The sequence below is a fragment of the Cricetulus griseus genome (assembly GCF_003668045.3).
Source record: "Cricetulus griseus strain 17A/GY chromosome 1 unlocalized genomic scaffold, alternate assembly CriGri-PICRH-1.0 chr1_0, whole genome shotgun sequence".
NCBI lineage: Eukaryota > Metazoa > Chordata > Mammalia > Rodentia > Cricetidae > Cricetulus > Cricetulus griseus.
In genome coordinates this window covers 47233600-47257250 of record NW_023276806.1, presented here as the reverse complement: position 1 = coordinate 47257250, position 23651 = coordinate 47233600, and the positions used below count along the sequence as shown (strand labels likewise).

The following is a 23651-nucleotide window of genomic DNA, read 5'->3' as shown; positions in this document are numbered from 1 at the left end:
CTAGGACTCCATGTACTGAACTTTAACCCACTGTGCAGTATTAAGAGGATAGAAATAACTTAATGATGGCTTTTAGAGATGAGGCTTTGGAAGTGGTTAGGATTAGATAAGGGGATCAGAGAGAATGCCCTCAATTGAATACTGGTGGCTTTACCGAATAGCAATCCATGCAGAAGAAATGCACTCCCCATGTTTCATGCCATGATGTCTTAGGCCACCTTGGGACGATGCCCACAAGAAGGAAGTTATCACTTGCAGATCCTTGAACTCCCATAACTGAAATAAAAGTTAGCCTTTTTTTTTCTTTAAAAGTTAACCAATTTCAAATTTTTTGTAATAGAACATAAGTAAATAAACACTAAATGAATTCCAGTTGATTTACATAATTGGGGCACAGCTATATTTCAAAACACCTAAGGGCTGTCTAAAATGAAAGAGAGCACTGAATGTTATACATACTATTTTTATCGCTTATGTGTACATACCTATGAAGTTGAAGTTAAAAATATGTCACAGTGAGTGTCTAACAATTATAATCCATGGTAAATACAATTGTAACCATATACTGTAACAAAATCCACTTAAAACTTATTAATTACTTGTTTCTGGAATTTTCTATCTAAAATCTTTGCATATGACTCAATGAAAACTTCAGAAAGCTAAGCTCTGGATAAGCTAAACTGTAGACTATTTGTTACTTTGACAGCCTACTGTAAAGGAAGCAGAGTAGGCTATTCATGGGATAAGAAATGAATAAATACTATTGAAAGAGGTATGAATTACCTTTAAGATTGTGCTGTAAAAGACAATTGAGATGTTGCTGATCAGATCTGAATATTTCTTTCAATTCTACCTTCCTGTTTACGTTGTTAGAGGAGAAATTCTATTACCCAATGTCCAAAGCCAGTAGCTTGATACATTGCTGATAATACATCTCAAAAACAAATGGGCTTATTACCACATGCTCATTTATCTTTCAGAGTTAAAAAACTATTATAATAAATCACATTACTTTCTCAGTCTTACCTCAGAGAAACAAAAAGGAGTGTTGAGTTTATATTCTGATAAAACCTGTGCATCTGACAAGTATTCAGGTTTTAATTAACTTAATTGTGGAAAGAAAGCTTAGAAGGAAACATGGTACTTGAAAATCCAAACCTCCCACTGTGTAACTAGGAAACCTTTTGGACATTATATATTTAATGACTTTTGAATTTCACCCCCTGTCTGTATGAAAAAAAAATGTTCAGAACAAACATGTACTCTTCGTTTCTCCTCTCACCTTTCATCTGGGCACATTTTATTTATGCACTAGACGAACTTTTGGACATTAGAACCATCTTGCTTCAGCAGTTAATTAACACAAGTACCATAATTTAATACAGTTAATGCTACTTGATGCCCTTTAATGTACCTTCCATTAGTGATATTATTGTAGTATTACCCTGTAAATTAAAATGAGATCAAGACTAAGAGAGTGGCTCTTTAATTAAGGTACTGGCACACTGCACTTCTCCATTATTCACTAGAGAAAATCACCCTGATTTACTGAAGCAGGACAACCATAAGTCAGAATTAGTCCATGAAGATTATTAGGTTTATTGAACAATGTAAGTGCTATGGAGTTACTGAGATTGCCAATAGTATTGCTTCCTCTTTATCGTGATAAATATGCAAGAAGTAAATGAAAGCAAAATAAGCATGTAGTAAAAGAGAAATACATTTTATGATAATATTATAGGTTTTGTTATCAGTTCAATAGATACTGGATATATCCCATGTTAAAAAAAGAGCGTAAACCAGTGGTTCTCAACCTTCCTAAAGCTGTGACCTTTTACAACAATTCCTTATGATGTGGTGAACCCCCAGCCACAAAATTATTTCATTGCCACTTCATAATTGAAATTTTTATACTGCTATGAATCATAATGTAAACATCTGATATATGAAACCCTGTGGGAATCTCAACCCATAGGTTGAGAACCACTGGCCTAAATGACCCATTAATCTAATGATAGTCAAAACATTGCTTTTAGGTTAAATAAAGTAGTTATTATAAAATCTACATATGTATATTTATATTATATCTTCAGCTATTTTCATTTCATAGTTTAATATTTTAAGATGGAAAATATATTTTCTGTTGACTACATTGCAAATATTCATATCTGGTCTCCATACAAAGTTTATATGTATGTATTCATGTAAATTTCCCCATTTTGCTTGGATGGTATTAGAAATGACCAACAGAAAAATGTCATTATTATTCCTGGAAAAAGAAATGTATAGACATATATGATTCTGTGATTATGTGACCACAGAATGGAAAGGCAAGGTGCAGGAAACAATACCCTTGCCTACATTTTAGAAAATTAAGAACTTTTGAGTAGAGGTCATCAACTAATAGACAGCCTTTATATAGATGATTTGTAGTTTAAGGGAAAACCAATCAAGGATATGAATCCTGAAATTGTCAATGGTAATAATCACTTTATAGGTTGGAAGGCCTAATATACTACCTTTACTCAGTTTGCCGTTGAGTGGCTCCACCATGAGCAAATATTCCTTACATAACTTGAAAGCTGGAGACATGCCGGAGCCATCAGGCCTTGCTTCTTTAGTCCCTCCCCCAGGACTAAAAATACTCCAGCCATCTGGTGCCTAGTGCAGTACATGCCAGCATCAGTTTGCCCTGAAGAATTTGGACAGACTGTGGAGGTGACAGAGCAGAGCTGTATGGACGTGCCTACACCTCCACTGGCCCTTTCTCTTTTGCCCAGCTGTTCCTCACCAGCTTGCGGCTAACTGGTGAGCAGGAATGACAGTGGAGGTGAGACTCAGGGAAGGCAGCTTGCTGGAATCTGGGTCCTGCTAACTCCTCAGAGCCAGTGCAAAGCAGCGGGAGGTCATTGCCAAGGTGAGAAAGGTGAGAAGTCCGGAGGGATTCAGTGTTCTTGGTGGGCCATCTTCAGGAGATGGCCCAGCTAACTCCAATGGAGCACACAAAAAGCCATCCTTAGCTCAAAACCTTGCTTTATACTTTCCTTCAAAGAATCAGAGGAAAGGGAAATGAATTTCCAATAGCAAAAATACAAGCTCTTATTTAATACCTGAAAATCTCTGAAAGGTTGCCTTTCTGACAGAGCCAAATCATAGCATTTAGGTGCAGTGGGCTACAGAAACTCAAGCTCAGTTTAAGGAGTTTTCAAACTGTCAGAAACTGACTTACCTGAATTTAATATTATAAAACCACACAAATCTCAGCCTATTAGTTTAGAGCTATCTTCTTTCAGCCATATTGAATATTTGACATTTGATGTTGGTATGCTGTTGTTAAAAATATCAAATATTGTTATGCAGTATGTGCTTTTGAGAATAAATAAGGTGGCATTTTAAACTGATAGTCTTTTACTAAAATGTTCCTGAATATTTGGGACATTTTGGTACAGCACATACTCAAATCTTATAAGACAACTTCCCTTTGCCCATTCATAGTCTCCTGCTAAACCATGCACTCCTCTCTAAACTGTAGGGGTCTCAAGCTCAGTGTGGGTATTGATATACTAGGGCACAAATTTCGCCAAAATACTAATTTGCTTTCAAGATGTAGTCATCATCTGTCACTAAGACATTGGTTAAAAGTTGACAATAAGGTCTGTAGCTAAAGATTCTTTTTATTTAGTTAATTTTTTATTTAAATTAAAAGTAATCTTATTTTACATACCAACCCAGTTCCCTCTATCTTCTCCCCACACCATCCCCCCATTCCAACCCCATCCACTCCTCAGAGAGGGTGAGGCCTTCCCTGGGGGATCATCAAAGTCTGTCACATCATTTGGGGCAGGACTGACTCCCCCCTTCCCTGCATCTAGGCTGAGAGAGTATTCCTCCATAGGGAATGGGTTCCCAAAGCCACTTCATGTCCTCAGGATAAATACTGGCTCCACTGCCAGTGGCCTCATAGACTGCCCAAGCCCCTCAACTGACGCCCACATTCAGGGGGCCTGCTTTGGTCTTATGCAGGTTCACCAGCTGTCAGTCTAGAGACAGTGAGCTCCCATTTGCTCAGGTCAGCTGTTAATGTGGGCTTCCTCAACCTGGTCTTGACCCCTTTGCTCATCACTCCTCCCTCTCTACAACCAGATTCCAGGAGCAAGTTAAAGATTTTTCACTGGTCACGAGGAACACAGGCTAAGCACAGCAGATAGCCCCAAATTTATGCTATCTTCCCACTGTTTACATCCTGAAACTTTAGATGCCACTCTAAGCAGGAAAGCACCACCTTTTCTTCGTTCTCACTATTACTCTCATCTTAACAGTAGCAAACATGTATTTATTCATATGTGGCAAGCAACTCTCAGAAGGACCAGAATCCCAGCACCTCCAGTTTCTGAGGACTGGTTAGACCCCAAAGAATCAGAAAGCCAACCAATTGAATTAACACTGATTTATCTGTCTAAATTTATGTTTGCCTAGAGCAATATACCAAATGTACCATTTACACAGTTATCTTCATATATTTTCATATTTTAAGAATGATTATCTCTTTGTTTATATTTCCTTTTTTTCTTTCCACTATCTCATGCTTCCACTCCCATCATGCCTTGCTGAATAAAAATCTCTGTGTTGGTAATTTTTGTTCTCACCATTGGAGTTTCTCATTCAAACGTCTTCAAAATTCTTTATAGTTCAATTGTAGTTTTGGTATACTATTGAAACAAGGTTCCCTCATCATAACCAATGATGTTACAACTCTAGTCCATCTGTACTTGACCTACAAAGTGAAGTGTCCCAAGCCCGTGTTTTAGATATGAAATAGTGTTTTAAAACAAAAGTATCCATGACCTTTTAAAAAGGGAAGCTTAACCATCTTAAAGAAATGCATTTATTTCTTTATGCATGGTGACTCTTACTTGCATTGTGAAATGTAAGACATAACCCTGTTTTTCTCTACCCCTCTAACAGAGCAAGCAGTTTCACTATGTTGATGATGTTAGCCTCACCTCACATAAAAAGTTCCTGAGCTTCAGATAAGATACTTATGTTTTCTTTTGTTTAAATTCTAAAGATGCTTGAAGACTGACAGCCAATGTAGGTTTATAAATCATTGTTGAGCCAAAAGGTCAAAGACACCTTAAGAATCTCCTTGCATAGTGATGTTGTTTAGAAAACAGTAAAATAAAAATTGACCAAAGCATATTTTTGGACACAGTCGTTTCCATTCAAGATGAACAGAGAATCTCTTACCTTCCTCGCACCTTTATGTCTGAGATAGCATAAAAGTAACGTGCCAAATGTAGCTCGTCTACAAATATTTCCCCAACGGCTGGTCTCAATAGCCTGATCCTCAGGTCCGTGACTGTGAAGAAATCTCTGAGTTTCTTGGTTGTATCCAGCTGTCCATAGAGGGAAGCCATATTTCGTAGCCTAGGTCCAGCAAAAAATGCAAACCTATCTTTGATCTCGAAGTGAATTATTTTGCTATTCGTGGAGTACCCGGTGGAGTACTCTTCAGTGCAAATAATCTCTAAGACCGAGTGCTGGGATAAATCCTTCACAGATTTTGGGTCCATGTGAAAAGCATCTAGGCAGTCTGTGGCATAATACTGATAGGGCTGCCATGTTCGTCCATAATCGAGAGATTTCTCCAGGATCATTTGGTCTGGACGCCCCGATTCAAAGGTAATAACTATGTTGTCTGTGAGCTCAATGGTTTTGCTCCAAGACAGAGTGATGTTAACCTGGAGAGGTTTGGGGTACTCCTTCCAAGTAGCAGACTGCCAAAATGTGGAGGGATGTCTTCCTTCGAAATCAAACATCAGCTCAGGAGGGTGTGCCAGTTCAGGGGTACTTGCATCACACTCATTATTGCACATGTAAGGGTTGCCCTATGGAGGAAGAATAAAGGAGGATTCATTAAAATGTTAGCTCCACACAGTCACACCTTATTGCTGATTGTTAACAAACTAAGACAGAAAACAACAATAACAAAGCCATTAAACATCTCACTTTTCCCAACTGGATTCTCCTCTATAATAGCCTTTTAAAAAGTACTATGGGGAGCTAGGAAGATGACTCGGAAGTTAAGAACATGACTGCTCTTCCAGAAGACCCAGGCTCGATTCCTCACATCTACATGGCAGCTCACAACTGTCTGTCATTCTAGTTCTAGAGCATCAGATGCCTTCTTCTGAATTCCATAGGCATCAGGCATGCAAGTGGTGCACAGACTAACAAAACACTTATACACATAGCATATAAAAATAATCTCGTAAAATTAATGCAGCAATTTTCTTGTCTTTCTATGGGCTTCAACATATAAGTAAAGTTTATTTATCCCTGTGTGTTAGACCCATGATGTGATCACAGAGGCACAAGGACTCAGAACTGCCTAATAGCTCAATCCTTCTACATCCTCCTAGAAAGTCTTGCAGAGAAGCAAAGAAGCCAGGCAGAATCCCTCCCCAACTTGATATTCCTGACAACATGGTTCTTTTTTATTATGACTTTTTTGAAATTAAAATATGATTACATCATTTCTCTCTTTACCTTTGCTTCCTATAGCTCTTCCCATGTATCCCTCTTGCGCTCCCAAATTTCCAGCTTAAAAAGCCAACTCTCTCTCTCTCTCTCTCTCTCTCTCTCTCTCTCTCTCTCTCTCTCTCTCTCTCTCTCTCTGTGTGTGTGTGTGTGTATGTGTATGTGTATGTGTATGTGTATGTGTATGTGTGTGTGTTCATTCCTAAAACATACATACAATCTGCTAGTACAAATAATGTTACTTATATGCATATTTTCAGAGCTGATCATTTGGTACTAGATAATCAGTTAGTGTTCTCTTCCCTGTGAAGACTATTTCTCGAACTCTCAGGATTCCTTAGTTGCCTACAGTTCTTTGTCTAAGATTGAGATTTCCTGAGATTTTCCCTTCCACTTAGCATGTCTATTGATGCCATTCCAATTTAGGTCTTATTTAGGGATGGTTCTTTAACAATTCACTTTTCAAGCAGGGCTTTAGAATTAGCCATGAATGATAGATGCTAATCCTTGTCCTATATTGCCAAGGATACCCTCATTAACATTCAGCTTTCTCTTTGCTTTGCCTTCAATCCATCATACTTAACTGGGTCCCTGCTTCATAAAATCTGGTTTTAAAACATTTACTTTATTCACCACAAATCATTAAAATGTGGTACACTGCAGGCTCTGGGGTTTGGTCCAAACATCTGGCATCCTAATAGCTAGATATGAGATGAGTGCTCAGGAATGTCTTGGGCTGAGGATGTGTTCCAAGTAATAGAACACAGAAGCCCACTATAGCTATCCCTCAGTATCCTTGAGGTATTGGTTCCAGGTCCCCCATGGATACCCAAATCTGCCTAATTTTAAATGGCATAACATTTGCATATACCCTCCACATACTTCAAATCATCTGGAAATGATTTAAATGGAAATGTTATGTAAATAGTTACTACACGGCATTCTTTGGGGGAACATTGACAAGGAATAATCTATATGTTTGCAGTGCAGAGTCAACCATTCTGGGCTTGACTGTACAGCACATGAATGCCATCCAATGAGAAGCACTGACAGCAGAATGAGAACCTGAGGATGGCAGGAGGCTGCAATAGTATGCCTGCTGGCATGTCACTTATTCTTTTGAACACAATGCTCTACATGGGGCAGAGTCATGTTTTGCCATTGGCAACTTTCTGCACCCCCTCCTGTATCTTCACTCCATGGTTGACTGCAGACATGGAGTTTTCAGATTGTGGAGGACTAGCTCCAGGCGGCGGAGATGATGCTGTACACCCAACCAGACACTTGTGTGCTTGTGACTTAGACTCTGCCCATAGGCAGCTCTCTGTGGATGTTAATTATTATTCTCCTTACAAATGCTACTTCCTTTACAACCCACTCAAACAAGAAGCTGCAAATAGGCCTCCCTGTCATGTCACAAGTTAAAACACTGCTTCTGTTACACTAAGTGCCTCTTCTCTGGTTTCCCTGATAGAATGTGGAGAGAACAACTTAGCATTGCTTAAATTTTTCTTTAAAAAGAAAAGCAAATAATAACATCCAAAGTCACTATTCAGGAATAGTAAATTGTTATAGTTCTCCTTATTTTCAGGGGACATATTACAAGACCCTCAGGGAATACTTAAAGCCTCTGGTTACAATAAAACCAATATATGTTTATTTTCCCTCTAAACCTATGAAAATACTTATAATTTTGGATAATAAGGGCTTAGCAATGACTCCTAATAGAACAATGTGTTATAATAAAAACTATGTAAATGAGGTCAATCTCAAAATGTCTTTGTATACTCTTCTTTCTGAGACCAATATAGGCTATATAGTATCTATGTGATGAAATGATTGGAAATACAGGTATATGTTCTTGATATAATGCTGGTGGAATATGAATACTGTGATGCCTGGGATTATTGCTCTGAGGATTGAAGCTGCTGTTCAGTGACTAATGAGTGGGTGGTATCTATGGTGTGAATACACTGATAAAGGGCTATTCATACCCACAAATGGTGGGATGGAGTCAAAAGTAAGAGTTTTATTGTGTTGCTTGCAACAGTGCACAAGGCAAAACCTATACAAATTGTTTATTTTTAGTTTTTTTCCATCTAATATTTAGGACCCAGTTGACCACCAGGGACTGGCACTATGCAAAATGAAACTATGGATAAGAGGGATTTGCCGTATTCCCTCGCCCTATTCTACACATTTGTGGACATGATTGGATGGAAGAAATTCCCTTCTCATACTGTCCTCAGCCTTTCTTTTGGAATTACACTGAGAATTCTCTTCTTATTCTTTTCATGAATTGTGAGCTTTTGATCACATCATCTGTTGGATGTGTGAGATGGATCTCCAGTAATTAATTTACACTGTAGATATAGACACTCAGTTACCTGCTGACTCCTGTGTAATACAAGATGGGCACTGAAGAATTGCTCAGTCCTCCCTAGGGGCAGCTTGCTCCTACCTAGTCAGCTAATACTCTCTTCCCCCCTTTCCCATTAAAGCAATTGAATCTGAACATTGGCAACAGGTTTGAGAGACTCAGGTAAAATTGAGATGAGGTAGGGGAAAGGAGAGAAGGGATATTATGTGAGAAACAGAACTGTTTTAAAAATATACTCAAGAAATCAGTGATAATGGAAATGTTGCTGTACTTTTCTCTCAAATTTCAATTCCCTATTCCTGATCCCAGCGTCTGCGGTACTATTTATAGGCATCCCCTTCAAAAGGAGCTGGGGCGGGGGTGGGGGTGGGGGAGGCGGATAACTTTCTGTTCCAGGTGGAATAAATCACCAAATTTATTATTATTTAAACTCTCTTAAGCATACCAGAGAGCCAAATGCAAAGCTCTGCAAACTGGCAGAGGCTTTTTATGGAGGGCTATAAATATTGTGGAATCTGTCAGGATTTATAAATTCCAAATATATGTAAATGTACATTTTACCGAAGGGGTCAGATTTACGCAGCTCATACCTTCATTTGAAATTTACTTTTAAAATACGGTCACTTTGAAGCCTGTCAGCATGCAGCCATCTGCACAACCATGAACTTGGATGCTACCACATCTGTCCTGATAGAAGCATCTTCATCTGTGGTCAGGAGTGTGGTGACAAAGGAACTTGGCCTTGCATATAGTAAAGGGAGTTGTCATATATTTATATTAACCCTTGGTGGGAGATGATATTTGTTCATCTTCAGCCTAGGTGTGCAAAGATTCTCAGATGGGGAAAGGTATTGGGACCATCAACAATAACAAACTCTTTCCAAAAATATTGCTGAAGAAATCTGTTTAAAAGGCATCCACCCCTTCATGGAATGAAGGTGATGTTAATTACCCACCCACCCCCCACACACAATTCAGTTTGAACTTAGGCATTTTACATATCCTGGGCAATCCCTGTCATTCCTCCTTCAGAGAAGAGGGAGTCAAGCCTATAGAAGTGTTAAGAAACTTTCCAAAGTCACTTAAAGTTCATAAGAAGTGGAGCCAGCAAGACACCATGTTCTACACTGAAGCCAGAGGTGGTGTGTCCATCTCAGCCTTGTCTTAGAGGAAGTACTCCCTGGTCAAGAGAAAATGCCCAAGATCCAATGAGTTGTGTTTATTTTTTTTTATTTTGAAAATCAGCTTGAGATTTTGTTTAAATCCTCACTAGCATCATGAGCATCCAAGAAACCTTGAAATAGGAAACCTTGTTTAGCTTCACTAGATATACCTGCTCTCACTCACTCAAGCCCCTCTTACATTTTGTAGCCCCTGTTTATATCCTACAGAACTAATGCCATGGACAGCATTCTTTGAGATCCTCTACTTTATGTTATTCTTAGAATTGTAAACGTATCTGGTTTGGAGGACACCTCACGCCTCTCTATTCATAAAGGACCAAGCTGGGTCTCTCATTTGTCCTTTGGGAAGAGGCACTCTTCCCCTTGTCCTCAGCAAGACAGGAAGCTCTGTGTGAAGGTTGACAAAACATGCACCTTTTCACAGCCTCACACAGACCTGAAACATAAAAGTTTCATATATTCGACAGTTCATATTGATCACCCACTATATGACTGTATTGAAGGGGCTTGTCTTGGCTCCTAGGATACAGCATTGAACATATTCTGGCCCTTGCTTTCTGTAGTGCTTCCTACCCAGGTGGAGGAGATGCACTAAGCAAATAAATACACAATGCTGTATAATGCTGGGTGATGATAGGTGCTGTGGGGAAAACAAAGCCAACTGAAGGAGAACGGCATTGAAAGAGGGATGCTGATTGTAATTTTATACTGGGAGGTCAGAGAAGGTCTCGCTGATAACATGACATTTGAGCAGATTAAGAACAATTTGTAATTTACACAGGGGATCATCAGAGGAGGTGACCAGAATGACAGGTTTGTCCTTCATCTGACTCTACTCTTAGGGGTATTTTCAGCAGCATAGCAATTTATTGCAATCGATGGGTAAACAAATCATTTGAAATGAGAATCTACACCAAATGACTGCTGATACCAAAAAGAAAAAAATCAATCCACTGTTTCCCTTATTTCATGGCAGTCATACTCTTTTAGGACATTGATGATTTGATAGCCATTAACATAATTTACCAAGAGACAGTGACACTGGGAGAAAATTAGCAGAGGATGAAATAAAAGGGAGGTAGGAGAGTATTTCATTCCTGTCCTATATATTGGTGAGAGAGAAAGAAAACAAAGAAAGCTAAGGAATCAAAAGTCTTACCATTCCCAACAGAACTGAAGGGGAGATTATATGCTAAAATATTTAGTGTAAATATTTCACGTGGGTATGATCTGTAATACTGTTGTTACAGAGAATTATCAGTATGAAAACAATTCTTGTTAAAGGGATTAGGTTAATTAAATTTTTGACTACTTCAACTCCACCCTAATCCCTCCTAATAACATCAAGAAGGAAATTTATATATGAAAATGCAACTTTTCCCTCCTTATGAAAACAAAGAGCATTTTCTTGCTATTAAATCTCACAGATGCAGGCATCAGCATTGGAAGTAGTTACTCCATGGCCCGGCAGGCAGCCTTAAATAGTTCTTAATTTAAGATCCTTTGTCTATGGAAAAGCAGAAAATATGTATGACTATGTAGATGGTATTTACACCACCATGAGATGCCTACATAATTAAACCAATATCACAATTGAATATTTTATAACAATTAGAACATTGCATGTGATGGTGGCTTTCATTTAAAAATATTAATATTTTACCTCTGGGAGAATGGAAATTACTTATTAATTAGCAATGTTTTGGCACAGTGCACACTGTTATTCTTTCTTAATGTGCTTTCAGAATTCAAAGGATAAGTACAGTGATGACATTGTTCCCTGTTTCAGTGGATGAAAGCCTTTTCCTTCTGCCGATTGGTACTGTGAGAGGACATCCTTTCACCTAAGCTCTTTGAGGCCTTTCAGGGCTAAAGAGAAACCCATTTTATATCCTTCATCCAATAGCTGATGGAAGCAGAAGCAGACACCCACAGCTAAACACTGAGCCGTACTCCTGGAATCCAGTTGCAAGATCAGGCTGGAGAAACCCACAGATACAGCTGACCTGAACAAGGGGGAGCCCATGGACCTCAGACTGATAGCTGGGAAACCAGCATAGGACCAATCCAGACCCTCTGAACGTGGGTGTCAGTTAGGAGGCCTGGACAATCAATGGGGCCTCTGGTAGTGGATCAGTATTTATCCCTGGCATATGAATGGACTTTGGGAGCCCATTCCACATAGAGGGATACTCTCTCAACCTAGAAACACGGGGGTGGGGGGTGGGGCCCGGGAGGGCCTAGGCCCTGCTCCAAATGATATGACAGACTTTGAAGATTCCCCCATGGAAGGCCTCACCCTTCCTGGGGAGCAGAAAGGGGATGGGATAAGGGGAAGGTGAGGGACAGGGGAAGAGGGGAGGAAGAGGGAACTGGGATTGACATGTAAAACAAGCTTGTTTCTAATTTAAATAGAAAATAAAGAAAGAAAAAAAGAGAAATCCTAGCATCAGTACTGCTGTCAAACTTGAAGTTCCATCACATTGACCTGATTTACCTATTATCAAACAAAAAAACTTTCAAAGATTTACCTGTCATCAAAAGACTGGGAATTACAGTTGGAAAGGAAAGAGTACTCAGGGCAGATTTTCTGGTTTATGCTACCGTAAATTACATAGCCCATGTTAGCAGGAGGCTGGGAGAAACATTTGTGTTCACGCTTAAACCCATCCTGGGAAACAGAAAGCTACTGACATTTGTGTCTGGCTAATCTTTGCTTGTGTTAATCAGTTAAAGTGGAACACACAGAGGCAAGAAGCAGCACTGTAGGATAGACCTCCCACCCTGTTGCTGCTGTGGTTCAGAAATAGACATCACTAGGGATTTGCTGATTCAAGGCCTGTAAAAGGATTCCAGAACTGGCAGATCCAGGGAGGAATGGCAAGGCTGTGGTTCCATCTTCGGCCAGTGACTCTTTTCTACTTTCTCTCATCTTCCTGGGAGCTCCCTAAACTCCCTGTTTCACAGAGGCTGATCATTGTAATAGTAATTGTAATTGCAATCTGTCTCAACCTTTTGTAAAACTTCTCTGTCTCAACATTCTTCTACCTCAGATTCTTTCACAGCTCATACATGGAGGACCCAGGCTTTGTGGCTTTTCTGAAGATACTAAGATTCCCTGAAATGTGAGATGGGACTCAGAGGCTGTTCTGAGCTTCCCTCTTTTGGTCCAGCAGCTCTACTACAGTACCTGGGGAGAAGCAGAAGGAAGTTGGAACCAGAGTATTAAGATAAAAAACAAACAAACAAACAAACAAAAAACAGAAAACAAAAAACAAACAGACATCTTTTCCAGTAGTCTGAAGGATACATAATAATACTACCAGGATGAACACACTTGCAAGCCCTGGTAAGCCCAGAAATAAAGAGACACTGTCCTCAGAGAGGAAAGGCCCACAAGGCAGCCTGTCCCCTTTGCTCCAATGTTTTTAAGAAATAAAGTGCTATGATCACTACAAACAGCAATACAATCTCAACTTGTAAGAATTGCAGAGTTAGTATATTGGGTCTTAATGTAGGGAATTTTATGGTGACAGTATAGTCTGTTATACTATGAGACTTCCCAACAGTAGATATGCAAAACCCCTGGAACAGGATTATCTATGCATCTGTAAGTGCATGAATCTCAAATTTTAGCTTGGAAAATATAGCACTCCAAGAATATTAGGAGACAAAATGGGTTGTTTTATAAGTTTATTTGTTGAGAAAGGGCCTTACTATGTAGCACAGGCTATCCTAGAAATCTCGGTGTAGCCTAGGCTGGCCTCAGACTAGTGATGCTGCTGCCACAACCTCCCAAATCCTTGGTTTTCTAACTTTGGAGTTAAAATGTGACTTCCATTTTCTAAGGAAACCCGTTCACCATGGAGTTTCCTCTCCAGGGCTGACACAGGCTTAATGTCTGATTGAAGTTTCAGCTTGTTTCAATCTGTTCTCTGACAGTACTAACACCTTGTGGACATTTTCACTCAAAAAAATAAAGTCAGGAGAGCTTAACCTTTCCACAGTGAGAATCCTGGAAGCCATACCACAGAGTGTGGACCATAATAGACAACTGCACAAATCCCCACAGAAGATTATGTTCAGGACTCTCAAACTGGTGAGGGCCACATAGGTCAAGAAGACACATTTCTGAAAGGAGCCAAATGTGCTCGCTAGTCACAAGCCACATCAATGGATTCCTGTACCGCAATCCATTGACCAACACTTCCCATGTTTGGGGAAGAGATGAATATTAAGAAAACCAAGCCAAATGGAAAGGGGATGTCTATAGATAAATATTGAACTAAGGCAACATGATGTACGGGGTAGGGAAATGAATTTTTTTAAGTTACTGCCTTAAAAATGTACAAATATTGAATGAAATGCTTTGCATTATACACAACCAGAACACAGATATAAAATAGTAATATGTCAAAACTGAAGAGGGCATTAAACATTTAAGTTAAAGCAGTTTGGGGGAAATGGGAGTTAAGACATCACAAAGTGGGGCTGCCATGTTGAAGGCACTGGAAGAGGCATCTGACTCTCCTTTCTCTATCAGTGTTCATCCTCATGGTAATTGGACTTGATGTCATAATGATAATATGAATTCCTACACCCTAGCTCCAGGACCTCTGAATATTTTTTTGGTCTCTGAGGATAGGCATTGGCATTTTAAAGACAGATATTAGAGAAAACTTTATTTAAAACATCTTTATTTCAGTGACCTTCTTAAAAAGAGAGTATTTCTGTTTGATCTTCAGCTTTCAAGAAATCTTTAAAAAAAATCCCAAAGCATTTGTACATTTATATATCTTTTACCCACTCATTCATTTATTAGTTATGTTTGTATGTGTCCAACACTGTGCCGTAAGGAAATACAGTCCCTATTTCAACTAGGCTTCCAGTTTAGTTAGAAAGGCAGACTCAAACAAACAAACAAAAATCTATACAATTATAAATGAAATTAATAACTTCAAATGGGGACAACACAGTTTTGTTGGAAGGAAATAGGTGCAAGGTCACTTGAACAAGGTGAGATGGGAATAGTTCTTCAAGAGCAGTGTTTCCCAACCTTCCTGATGCTGTGACCCTTTAATACAGTTACCCATGTTGTGGTGACCCCAACCATAAAATTATTTTCATTGCTATTTCAGAACTGTAATTTTGCTACTGTTATAAATCATAAAGATACAGGATATCTTACATTTAACTGCTGTGGGGCTCAAGACTCACAGTTTGAGAATCAGTATTTTAGAGGATCACACTTAGCTCAAAACTCAAAAGAACAAACTTTGGAAAAAGAACTTTATAGACAAAATATAGCAAATGCCAGAGATACCCTGAGCTTGGATGAAACATGGGATCTGTAGCAACCAACCTGATATGATTGTTGTAACTAGATACTCGGTGTAATTTTTACTGAGCTGTGAAATAATAGCTTTGAAGTTGTAAGGTGATCAGGAGGTCTAAATTCAGAAATGCTGGATTTGATAGTCTCATTGGACAAATAATAGAGTTAAGCTTACACTTTGCTTACAGTGTGTCCAACACTATTCTAAATGTCTACACTTGGATCTTCATAACAGTAATCTGAGGTAGATACTTTGTTTACCTTGTTTGTAGATACTGAAACTGAAGCACAAATCATTTCAATAGTTTGTTCAAAATCACATAACTGCTAAGCCTCAAAATCATTTTATATCCCAGTCAATCAGTCAATAGAATCAAACATGCTCAGCTGCTGTGTTGTGTGCTGTCTCTGTCTCTCTTTATCTCTTTCTGTCTCTCCTCTCCCTTTCTCTCTGTCTTCAAGATCTTGTGTCAATATGAGTCTGGACCCTCAGGGCAGAGATAGCCAGAGAATGAGACATTAGCTTGTGAAGATATTTAAAGCTGAGGATGGATGAGAACACTGGAGGTAGGAGAATTAGGATTGTCGGGGACAGTAGGCCATGCCTGTTAGAGCCTGGCTAAAGTTGTGCCTGACCATGCCTGTCAGGGCATGGTCAAGGTGAGGTCAGGATGACTCGTGATGGATTCTTAAGGGGCGGCAAAGCACATAGGAGCCCGCTCTCTGGCCTGGCTGCCTCACTGCCCCTGGCACGCTCTGGCTTGCATTTGGCTAGTGTTTATCTGAATAAAGATATCCTAATCATATGAACTATGGCTCAGCTCTCATAATATAGAATGATGGCTGTATTCCAGTCAGAAAAGTAACCAAAGCCTGTGTGTTAGCCTCAAGGATACGATTTACCTCTTCCTGGAAAAACATCTCCTAAAAAAATGTATATGGCTCAATCTTTAATTTTTATGTACATTTGAGTGGAATGATCCTAGACTATATTCAATGTTAAAAAATGAAAAAGGTAAATTTTACTTTTAAAACAATTGTTTTTTCCTTGATATTGGGAGAAGATAAACTATCTATCAGACCACTAATAATCAGGGTACCACTGGCTGTTAAGCACAAGGAAGCTACTTTTGCAGTGGTAGAATAAGAGATATTGAAGGCTTCTGTGACAACCTCTCCCTCCACCCCTTCCAAAATAATGTCTAGATAGGAAGCCATTGAAGAGAGCCCTTAAAATTTTTGATAGGGATGCTGAAGTATGGCTCTTCACAGTTGATGGCTTATGGTGGGGATAGGGGTGGAAAAGACTGGGTTTTCTTTAAAAGGGCTAGTGCCTGGGAGTTTGACCAAGCTCCAATGAGTATCTGGACAACACAAATTAGACTTGGTGTATTTTTCTTTTTTTTAATTTTTGTGGGGGAGGGAACAAGGGTGGAAGGTGGACCTGGGAGGATTGAGAAGCCAGTGTGATCAAGGTGCATTGCATGAAATTCCCAAATAATCAATAAAATATTATTTGAAAAAAATGATAGCATAGTGCCTGCTATGGGAAAAGAAAAATTCTTCAAAGGTAAACTGTCTACAAATATATTTATTTTATTAGGCTATTTAAAACAATGAGAAAAGAAGCAATCTTTTCTCAAAAAAATCCAAAAGAATCTGTATTATCATTTAAAGTGGATCAGAGTATGGGGATTAAAGTGGAAGGGTGGTTCTGAGAAATGTCAGTGGGAATTCCACTAGGGATGGCACTTTCAAACTGATCTATTTTCCTAATCACATCTGATTGCTTTTAGACTCCCAGCATCTTTCCCTCTTAGCTTCCTTTTACATGTTCTTCCTTCTTCAGGTCCTTAAAATTAAGATGTACCTGTGGCCTTAACTTTTGGTGTTTTTACTTCCATCACAAGAAGTTTCTTAGATAACTCATGTACAGCTTCAACTATCACTTACACTTCCATAAGCCAAGAGAGTCTGTCTCTAGTTCTTATTTTTCAGATGATTTTGGAGTCATCTATTCAACTACCTATTTGAATATCATCTAAATGATGATTCACAGGAATCCCTAACATAACACATTGAAAAGTTAACTTTCCTCTTTCCTTTCTTTCTTTTTCTTAGAAAAATCACTCCTAGACCTATTAGGTGGATGTTGTGGCTTGAATGAGAAATATTCACAAAAGGCTCCTGTGTTTGAGCTTAATGCTGCTTTGGGAGGCTGTGAAACAATTAGCTGGAGGCATTGGGCATAGGCATTGGATTTTTATAATGTGGTTCTTCTTTTTGTACACCCTCAGTTTCTTGACTACACATGTAGTATGACCAGCCACCTCACCATTCTTAGAATGATGGACTCTTTCCCTTAAATTATAAGCCAAAACAAACCTTTTCTTCATTAAGTTGATTCTTGTCAGATATTTAATCCTGACAGTGATGAAGATGATTGATAAAGTAGTTCTGAGCAAGGATGGTTTGTCTTCTACAGTATTCTCACTAAAGATATATAATTTGAATTCAACAATGAGACATTATCAGACAAACTGAAACTGAGGAGGTATTCTACAGATGAACTGCTCTTATGAAAAATAAGTTCTCATGAAAAAATAGAGGAGTGTTACCAGATGCCATATTTACAGAGACTAAATAGGTCTCACTGATAATGCCACCCAAAACAAACTGCTCTGCTATTACAACCATTAGACAACTGGCAAAACTAGAATAGTAGTTGAATATTATATGACTGCAGAGGTTCCATATTAATTGCCCAATTTTGATAGTATAATTGTAATTATGTAGAATAGTGTCTCCATTTGTGTGACGTTATAAGGCATTAGGTTGACAACTTGTGGTCAAATGATTCTGTTAAAAATAACTATTTATTCTCTCAGCCAGCACAGTAGAGCTGACCCTGTTGGTGGGAGCACCATTGAGGCTGTCCTGTGGGTGAGAGAGCAGGACAACTGCCCCCTCTCCCTCCTTCATATGTCATGTGGTTACAAGGGTGAGGGAAATATCCTCTTCCTACTCCCTACCCCTTGCCACCTGCAGTAGGTGGGAGAGCCTGCCTTAGGGTGTGAGAACACAAAAGCTGGACCTGCTCCTCACCAAGGGCAAGCACACACCTTTAATCCCAGCAGCCAGGCACTAGGAGGTGGTGGTACTCACCTTTAATCCTAGGACTCAGGATTAAGACACAGATGGATCTCTGTGAGTCCAAGGCCACCAAGATCTACACAAGAGTGAATCAATTTAAAAGAGAATTACAGCTCACACCTTCAATTCCAACATCAGAGAAGTATGTAAGACAGAAGCTAGGACTCAGAGAGGCATTTATTTTCCAGACATGTTGAGGAGAGGTTACAGTCTGAGGTTTGGTGACAGCTTGTGGAGATAGGATCAGCCCAGCCCATTCAGCTAGGGGCTGGCTACTCTGCTCTTCTGATAATTAGCTTGAAGTTTGAACCTCAATATCAGTCTCTTGGTCATTTATTTATTTGTGTTACATGAACTTGTCTGGGTGGTGATGATGAGAGAAAGCTGATCAAACCAGCTACCACCCAGGCCCAGAACCATGACTATGTGGTAGCCCACTCCAACATTCACCTCATCTATGAACTGCTGGAGCATGTGAAGGGGCTGAACCTACAGATCCAAAGATACAGGATTTCCATGGCACAACAGGATATCCCAGAGGAGTCCCAGTGAGGGCCCATTATTGATTATGTAGCAGAAGTCCTCAAACCAGGTCAAAGACTTATTACATTGAACACTTACAAGTAGACATGTATGGACTAAAGGGTATACTGTATGACTCACTGGGCCACACTATAGCTTCAAAGGCAAGATTTTTTTTCTCATTTTTATTTTTTTTTTGTTTTACTTTTAAATTTTGTTTTGTTTTGGGGGATATTGCAAGGAAAGGAGGCAGAAGCCACGGGAGTGGGGAGATGAGTGGAATCTGGATAAATGACGTGAAATCCATGAAGAATGAATCAGAAAAGAGTTTTAAAAAGTAGCTGTTCATATCATGTGCACAACTTCAAAATGTGTAAGAAGAAAATACTTGATGTGTTCGGTCCCTACTTTTCAGGAATTGTATGGATTCAAACACACAGATTTGTCAAGTACATTCCTTCAGGTGACCTCCAGACCAGTTGACAATGATATGCTACTTATTGATAATGAAGGTTCTGTGTCTGGTTGGCTTCTGCTTAAATTCAGCTCTAGCACTTTTCCACTACATCGTGTTTTACAGACTAGTTTTTCAAACCATAATTTGTCCTTCCTGAAGTCAATGACACAATATGTACTTTCTGATACCAATCTGACACAACAGTACATAACACATGTTAAAAGCTTAACATCTCCTTGGTGTATATATATGCTCAATAAATAGTACTTAGCATTAATATGTTCTACCTGTTTCCCTTGACTCACAGAATAACACCTGTTCACTGAACAGGTTCCAAAGACAGTCCACTGTCACAGCTCTGTTCATATCTCCACCACTTCCTTCAGTTTAAAAAAATATTTTTCTCCAAAATTACTGATAATAGACTTAAATTATCTCTCTCTGTAGAGGTTTGGCATTTTATAATCTCTTATCTGCAGAGTTGCTTGACAGATATTTTAAAAACACAAACCTGCCTGTATCATGTTCCCTCCTAAAGCCATTTAGTGGATTTCTCATTACTTTCAAAGGGACAGCTCAAATTCCTCAGCTATGTGTAAAATCTTTCCAGGTTATGGCCTCTGAAAGCCAGTGAAAGCCCTTTCATCTTACTTACTCTTGTTCATATTCCATGCTGTGAGTCATACCAACCTGAGAACATGTACGATGGACCAAAGAATGGACCATATATACACAAACACAGATTATACAAAATTGCAATTAGCTTTTGTGTCTCCTCTCACATAGAAGAACAATTAACATATGTATGCACAGCAAAATACTCATTTGAAAACAAAGAAAGACAAACAGGAAAGTAAAATGAAAATAGAATAAAACATGTAAATTTGACAAACGGGGATGAAGAGGACAGTTGTTAAGAACTACATAAATAATCAAGTTTAAAGAATGAATTGACCTCCCTAAGTTGTATATGGAATTTATATGATGGAATATACATTGCAAATAGAAAAAGAGTCCTGCCCCATGTGTGATTGATATAGTCACTCAGGTTCCTTGTGAGTTGGAGGACAATGACATATTATATAAGCTGCAGCTGTGTCCCAGTATGCATTTCCTGGTATTCATTCTCCATCAGTCAAAGTAGTGTGTCTCCTATTGCTCTTAGAGTAGAATGCCTCTTCTCCTAATCCCATCTCCCTGTACTTATCCCAATTGCTGCTGTCTTCCAGATTCATAGAAGGAGTTGAACACCAAGAACTTGATTTCTCCTCGGTGGTTGTAGAGTAAACTGTGATGACACAGCAATGGAATAGGGTGGTTGTAGATTTCTAACACCCAATCATGAAGTGACTCAGTGGGGAAATCACATGTGAAGTCCAGTGTGAATGGGCATATTGGGATAAACCAGGATTTCTTTGCTACATAAGAGGAAGATGGCCTTTGTTCCTCTGGCTAATTAGAGGGATCTTAAAAGTTCTACCTACATCCAGAATTTGGTTCTTCATGAATTAATTAAATTTAAATCTCAGTACCACTAAACAACATGAGCAACTTCCCAGGCTTATATGTGGGACTCTACATTTGCATTTCTTTCCTTTTTTTTTTTTTTTTAAAAAAAAAAGAGGGTCCTGAGAACTGTATAGGATCAAGACATATAAATCTTGGTCTTTCCATGACTTGGGATAAAGATAGTGTATTACAAGGATCCCCAAGTTTAAAAGCTGTTCCTTCATTGCAGATCTTCATTTCCTCCTCTTCTTTTGACTTCTTTTTTGTTTGTTCAGATTTTGAGACAGAGCCCTACTATGTAACCCAGTCTCACTTCAATCTCACAGCTTTCTCTGTGCCTTAGCCTCCTGAGTGATACAATTACATGTGTGAACCCCAAAACAAACCTTTTCATTCTTTGCTCTTGTAGCCATTACTCCCCCATCCCAAATACTCCATTCTTAGCATTTCTGACGGTGAGATACAGTCTCTAAATCCAATATTTTCTCTTAATCTGCTTTTCAAAATTTTACTTTCCCAAGTTTATTCATGACTCATAATATATTAATATGTCTCTAAAATAAGACCATATTTTATGTAGCTTGATGGACATATAGTTTTCCTGTTGTATATATAGCAATAAGTATCACATTCACTTATTTGTAAAGGCAAAGTAGTTGTTATTCTACCACGGCCACCATCATAAACAAGATTTAAATTAAAGACCTAGCCAGACATGTTCAGGATTATAGATTAACTCAAAATCCGTTTAATTCATCCTTAACAGTTGTAGTATAGTAGCATGTCAAGGAGAGAACGTATCATCTTGAAACAGGTATAAGAGGACACCGGGTTATATAGAAATAAAATAATAATACAATTTTTGTTAGCAGATCATATGTTTAAATGTCTATTGTTGAAGAGAAATTTAAAAGTTCAACAGCCACTGTGAAGTGTTTAGATGAGGTAGAGCATGGGTTTTGTGAAATGTCTGTCTTGTTTAGGCGAAGAAAGCACATTCTCTACTAGGAAAAGAGCAGGGATCCAGGATCACTCAACACCATGCATTCTGAGGAATTTGAGTGAGCTGTTATGCTTGCCAGTTTAATATGATTCCTTAAAACTCAAGTATTATCTTAATTTTACTGAAGAAAAAGGCTGAAGTTCACAGTGTCATGGAATCTAGTCAAGGTAAAGTAGAGAATCAGGCATATTTTATTTGGGAGTTTCATATTGAGCCATGATGAAATGAGGAATCAGTTTAAATACACAATAGAAGCTGGTTTTAGACAGCATAGCATAGACAGCATAGGTAGAAATTCTTGCATTCAATGAACTAGAGAAAATAAGCTCATTAGTGCTTTTAGTAGCAGACACATCACACATGGGTAGCCTTTTTTAAGATTAGTTTCCCAGGTTTGCAAGAGAAAGAGAAAAAAGAAATCACTCAAATTGAAGTTTAGGAGTCACCTAAATCAAGTCATGGAAAATTATTGAAAGTGAGATTCTAATAGAATTTTGGTTGTGAACATGTAAATAATTCAAGATGTCATCTTTGTGTCTATCAGAATTCCCACCATACAAATATACAACAAATGCTGAGCAAATGAATGAATTTAAGCCATTTCATGACTAACTTTTCCATTTAATAAAGCCCCAAAATTCCACAATATTGAAGAAGCAATTAAATGTCTTTGACATTTAATTATTTATCTGATGTGTTAATTGATTCTGTAATGTCACACAAATATAAAGCATGAATCTTGATGTCTTCTTTGTTAGTCTTCAAATGTTAGTTTACCAAGTTCAAACCATGCATATATCAATTACACATCAAGAGATATTGATGTGGGCTGAGAATGAATGAAAAAATTGGCCTAGAGATGGTAACTAGTCCTTCCAAAGTCTAAGACAGGGACTAGGGCATCTTTATAACACCAGAATGTCATGGCAACTGCTTCACATCAAAGGAGTAGACTGAAGGTAGGAAGACTGACTAGGAATTAGTTTTAACTAACTAGGTATCAGAACATGTGACTGAGCTTGCTGATTAACAAGGTGATAGACAATCAGCAGAAAATAGATTGATTGGAAGTAGAGAACAAAGAAAAAAGCAAGAACCAATGATGCCTAGGAAGATGCAATGCCTGAAAAGCATCAAAAATAGTGGTGATGAAGCGTCTATTTGAGCCTAGTGTAAAACTGGGACTCATTGCTCCATCCCAGCAGTTCCATTTGAGAAAAATTAGTTTGACATGCAGTGTAATTGAAAATCAAGAAAGTGCCACAGAGATTCAATTTATAATGCACAACAAAGCAGTTTAAAATTCTCCATCCTCTTTTTCCCTGTAAATATCCCACATGCATAATTACTGACCTGTAAATCTTCTCTTCCTCACTCAAAGCTCCCATTAGCTCAGTCCCAGGCTCAGCTTGCACAGGCTCACTTCTGTCTCTTGCTTTCTTCGTCTTCCTGTTTTTATCTCCTCTTAGTCTGTTCACCTATTTTATTATAAATCTGAATGGTCCCCTCTGTTTCTTCATGTAGTCTTAGTACACATTACTCTAGTTTATTAAAATATGGCTCAGGTG

The 23651-nt window shown here is 38.6% G+C and overlaps 1 protein-coding gene across 2 annotated transcripts in view; it reads right to left on the bottom strand.

Annotated features, from left to right (window-relative positions):
* Positions 1-23651, bottom strand: part of Ntng1 (netrin G1) — a 323431-nt gene that overhangs the window by 135956 nt on the left and 163824 nt on the right. For both annotated transcript variants that reach the window (XM_035451719.1, XM_027395542.2), the window contains exon 2: positions 5248-5888. In XM_035451719.1, the coding sequence (XP_035307610.1) occupies positions 5248-5888 (641 nt within the window). The remainder of the gene's footprint in view (positions 1-5247; positions 5889-23651) is intronic.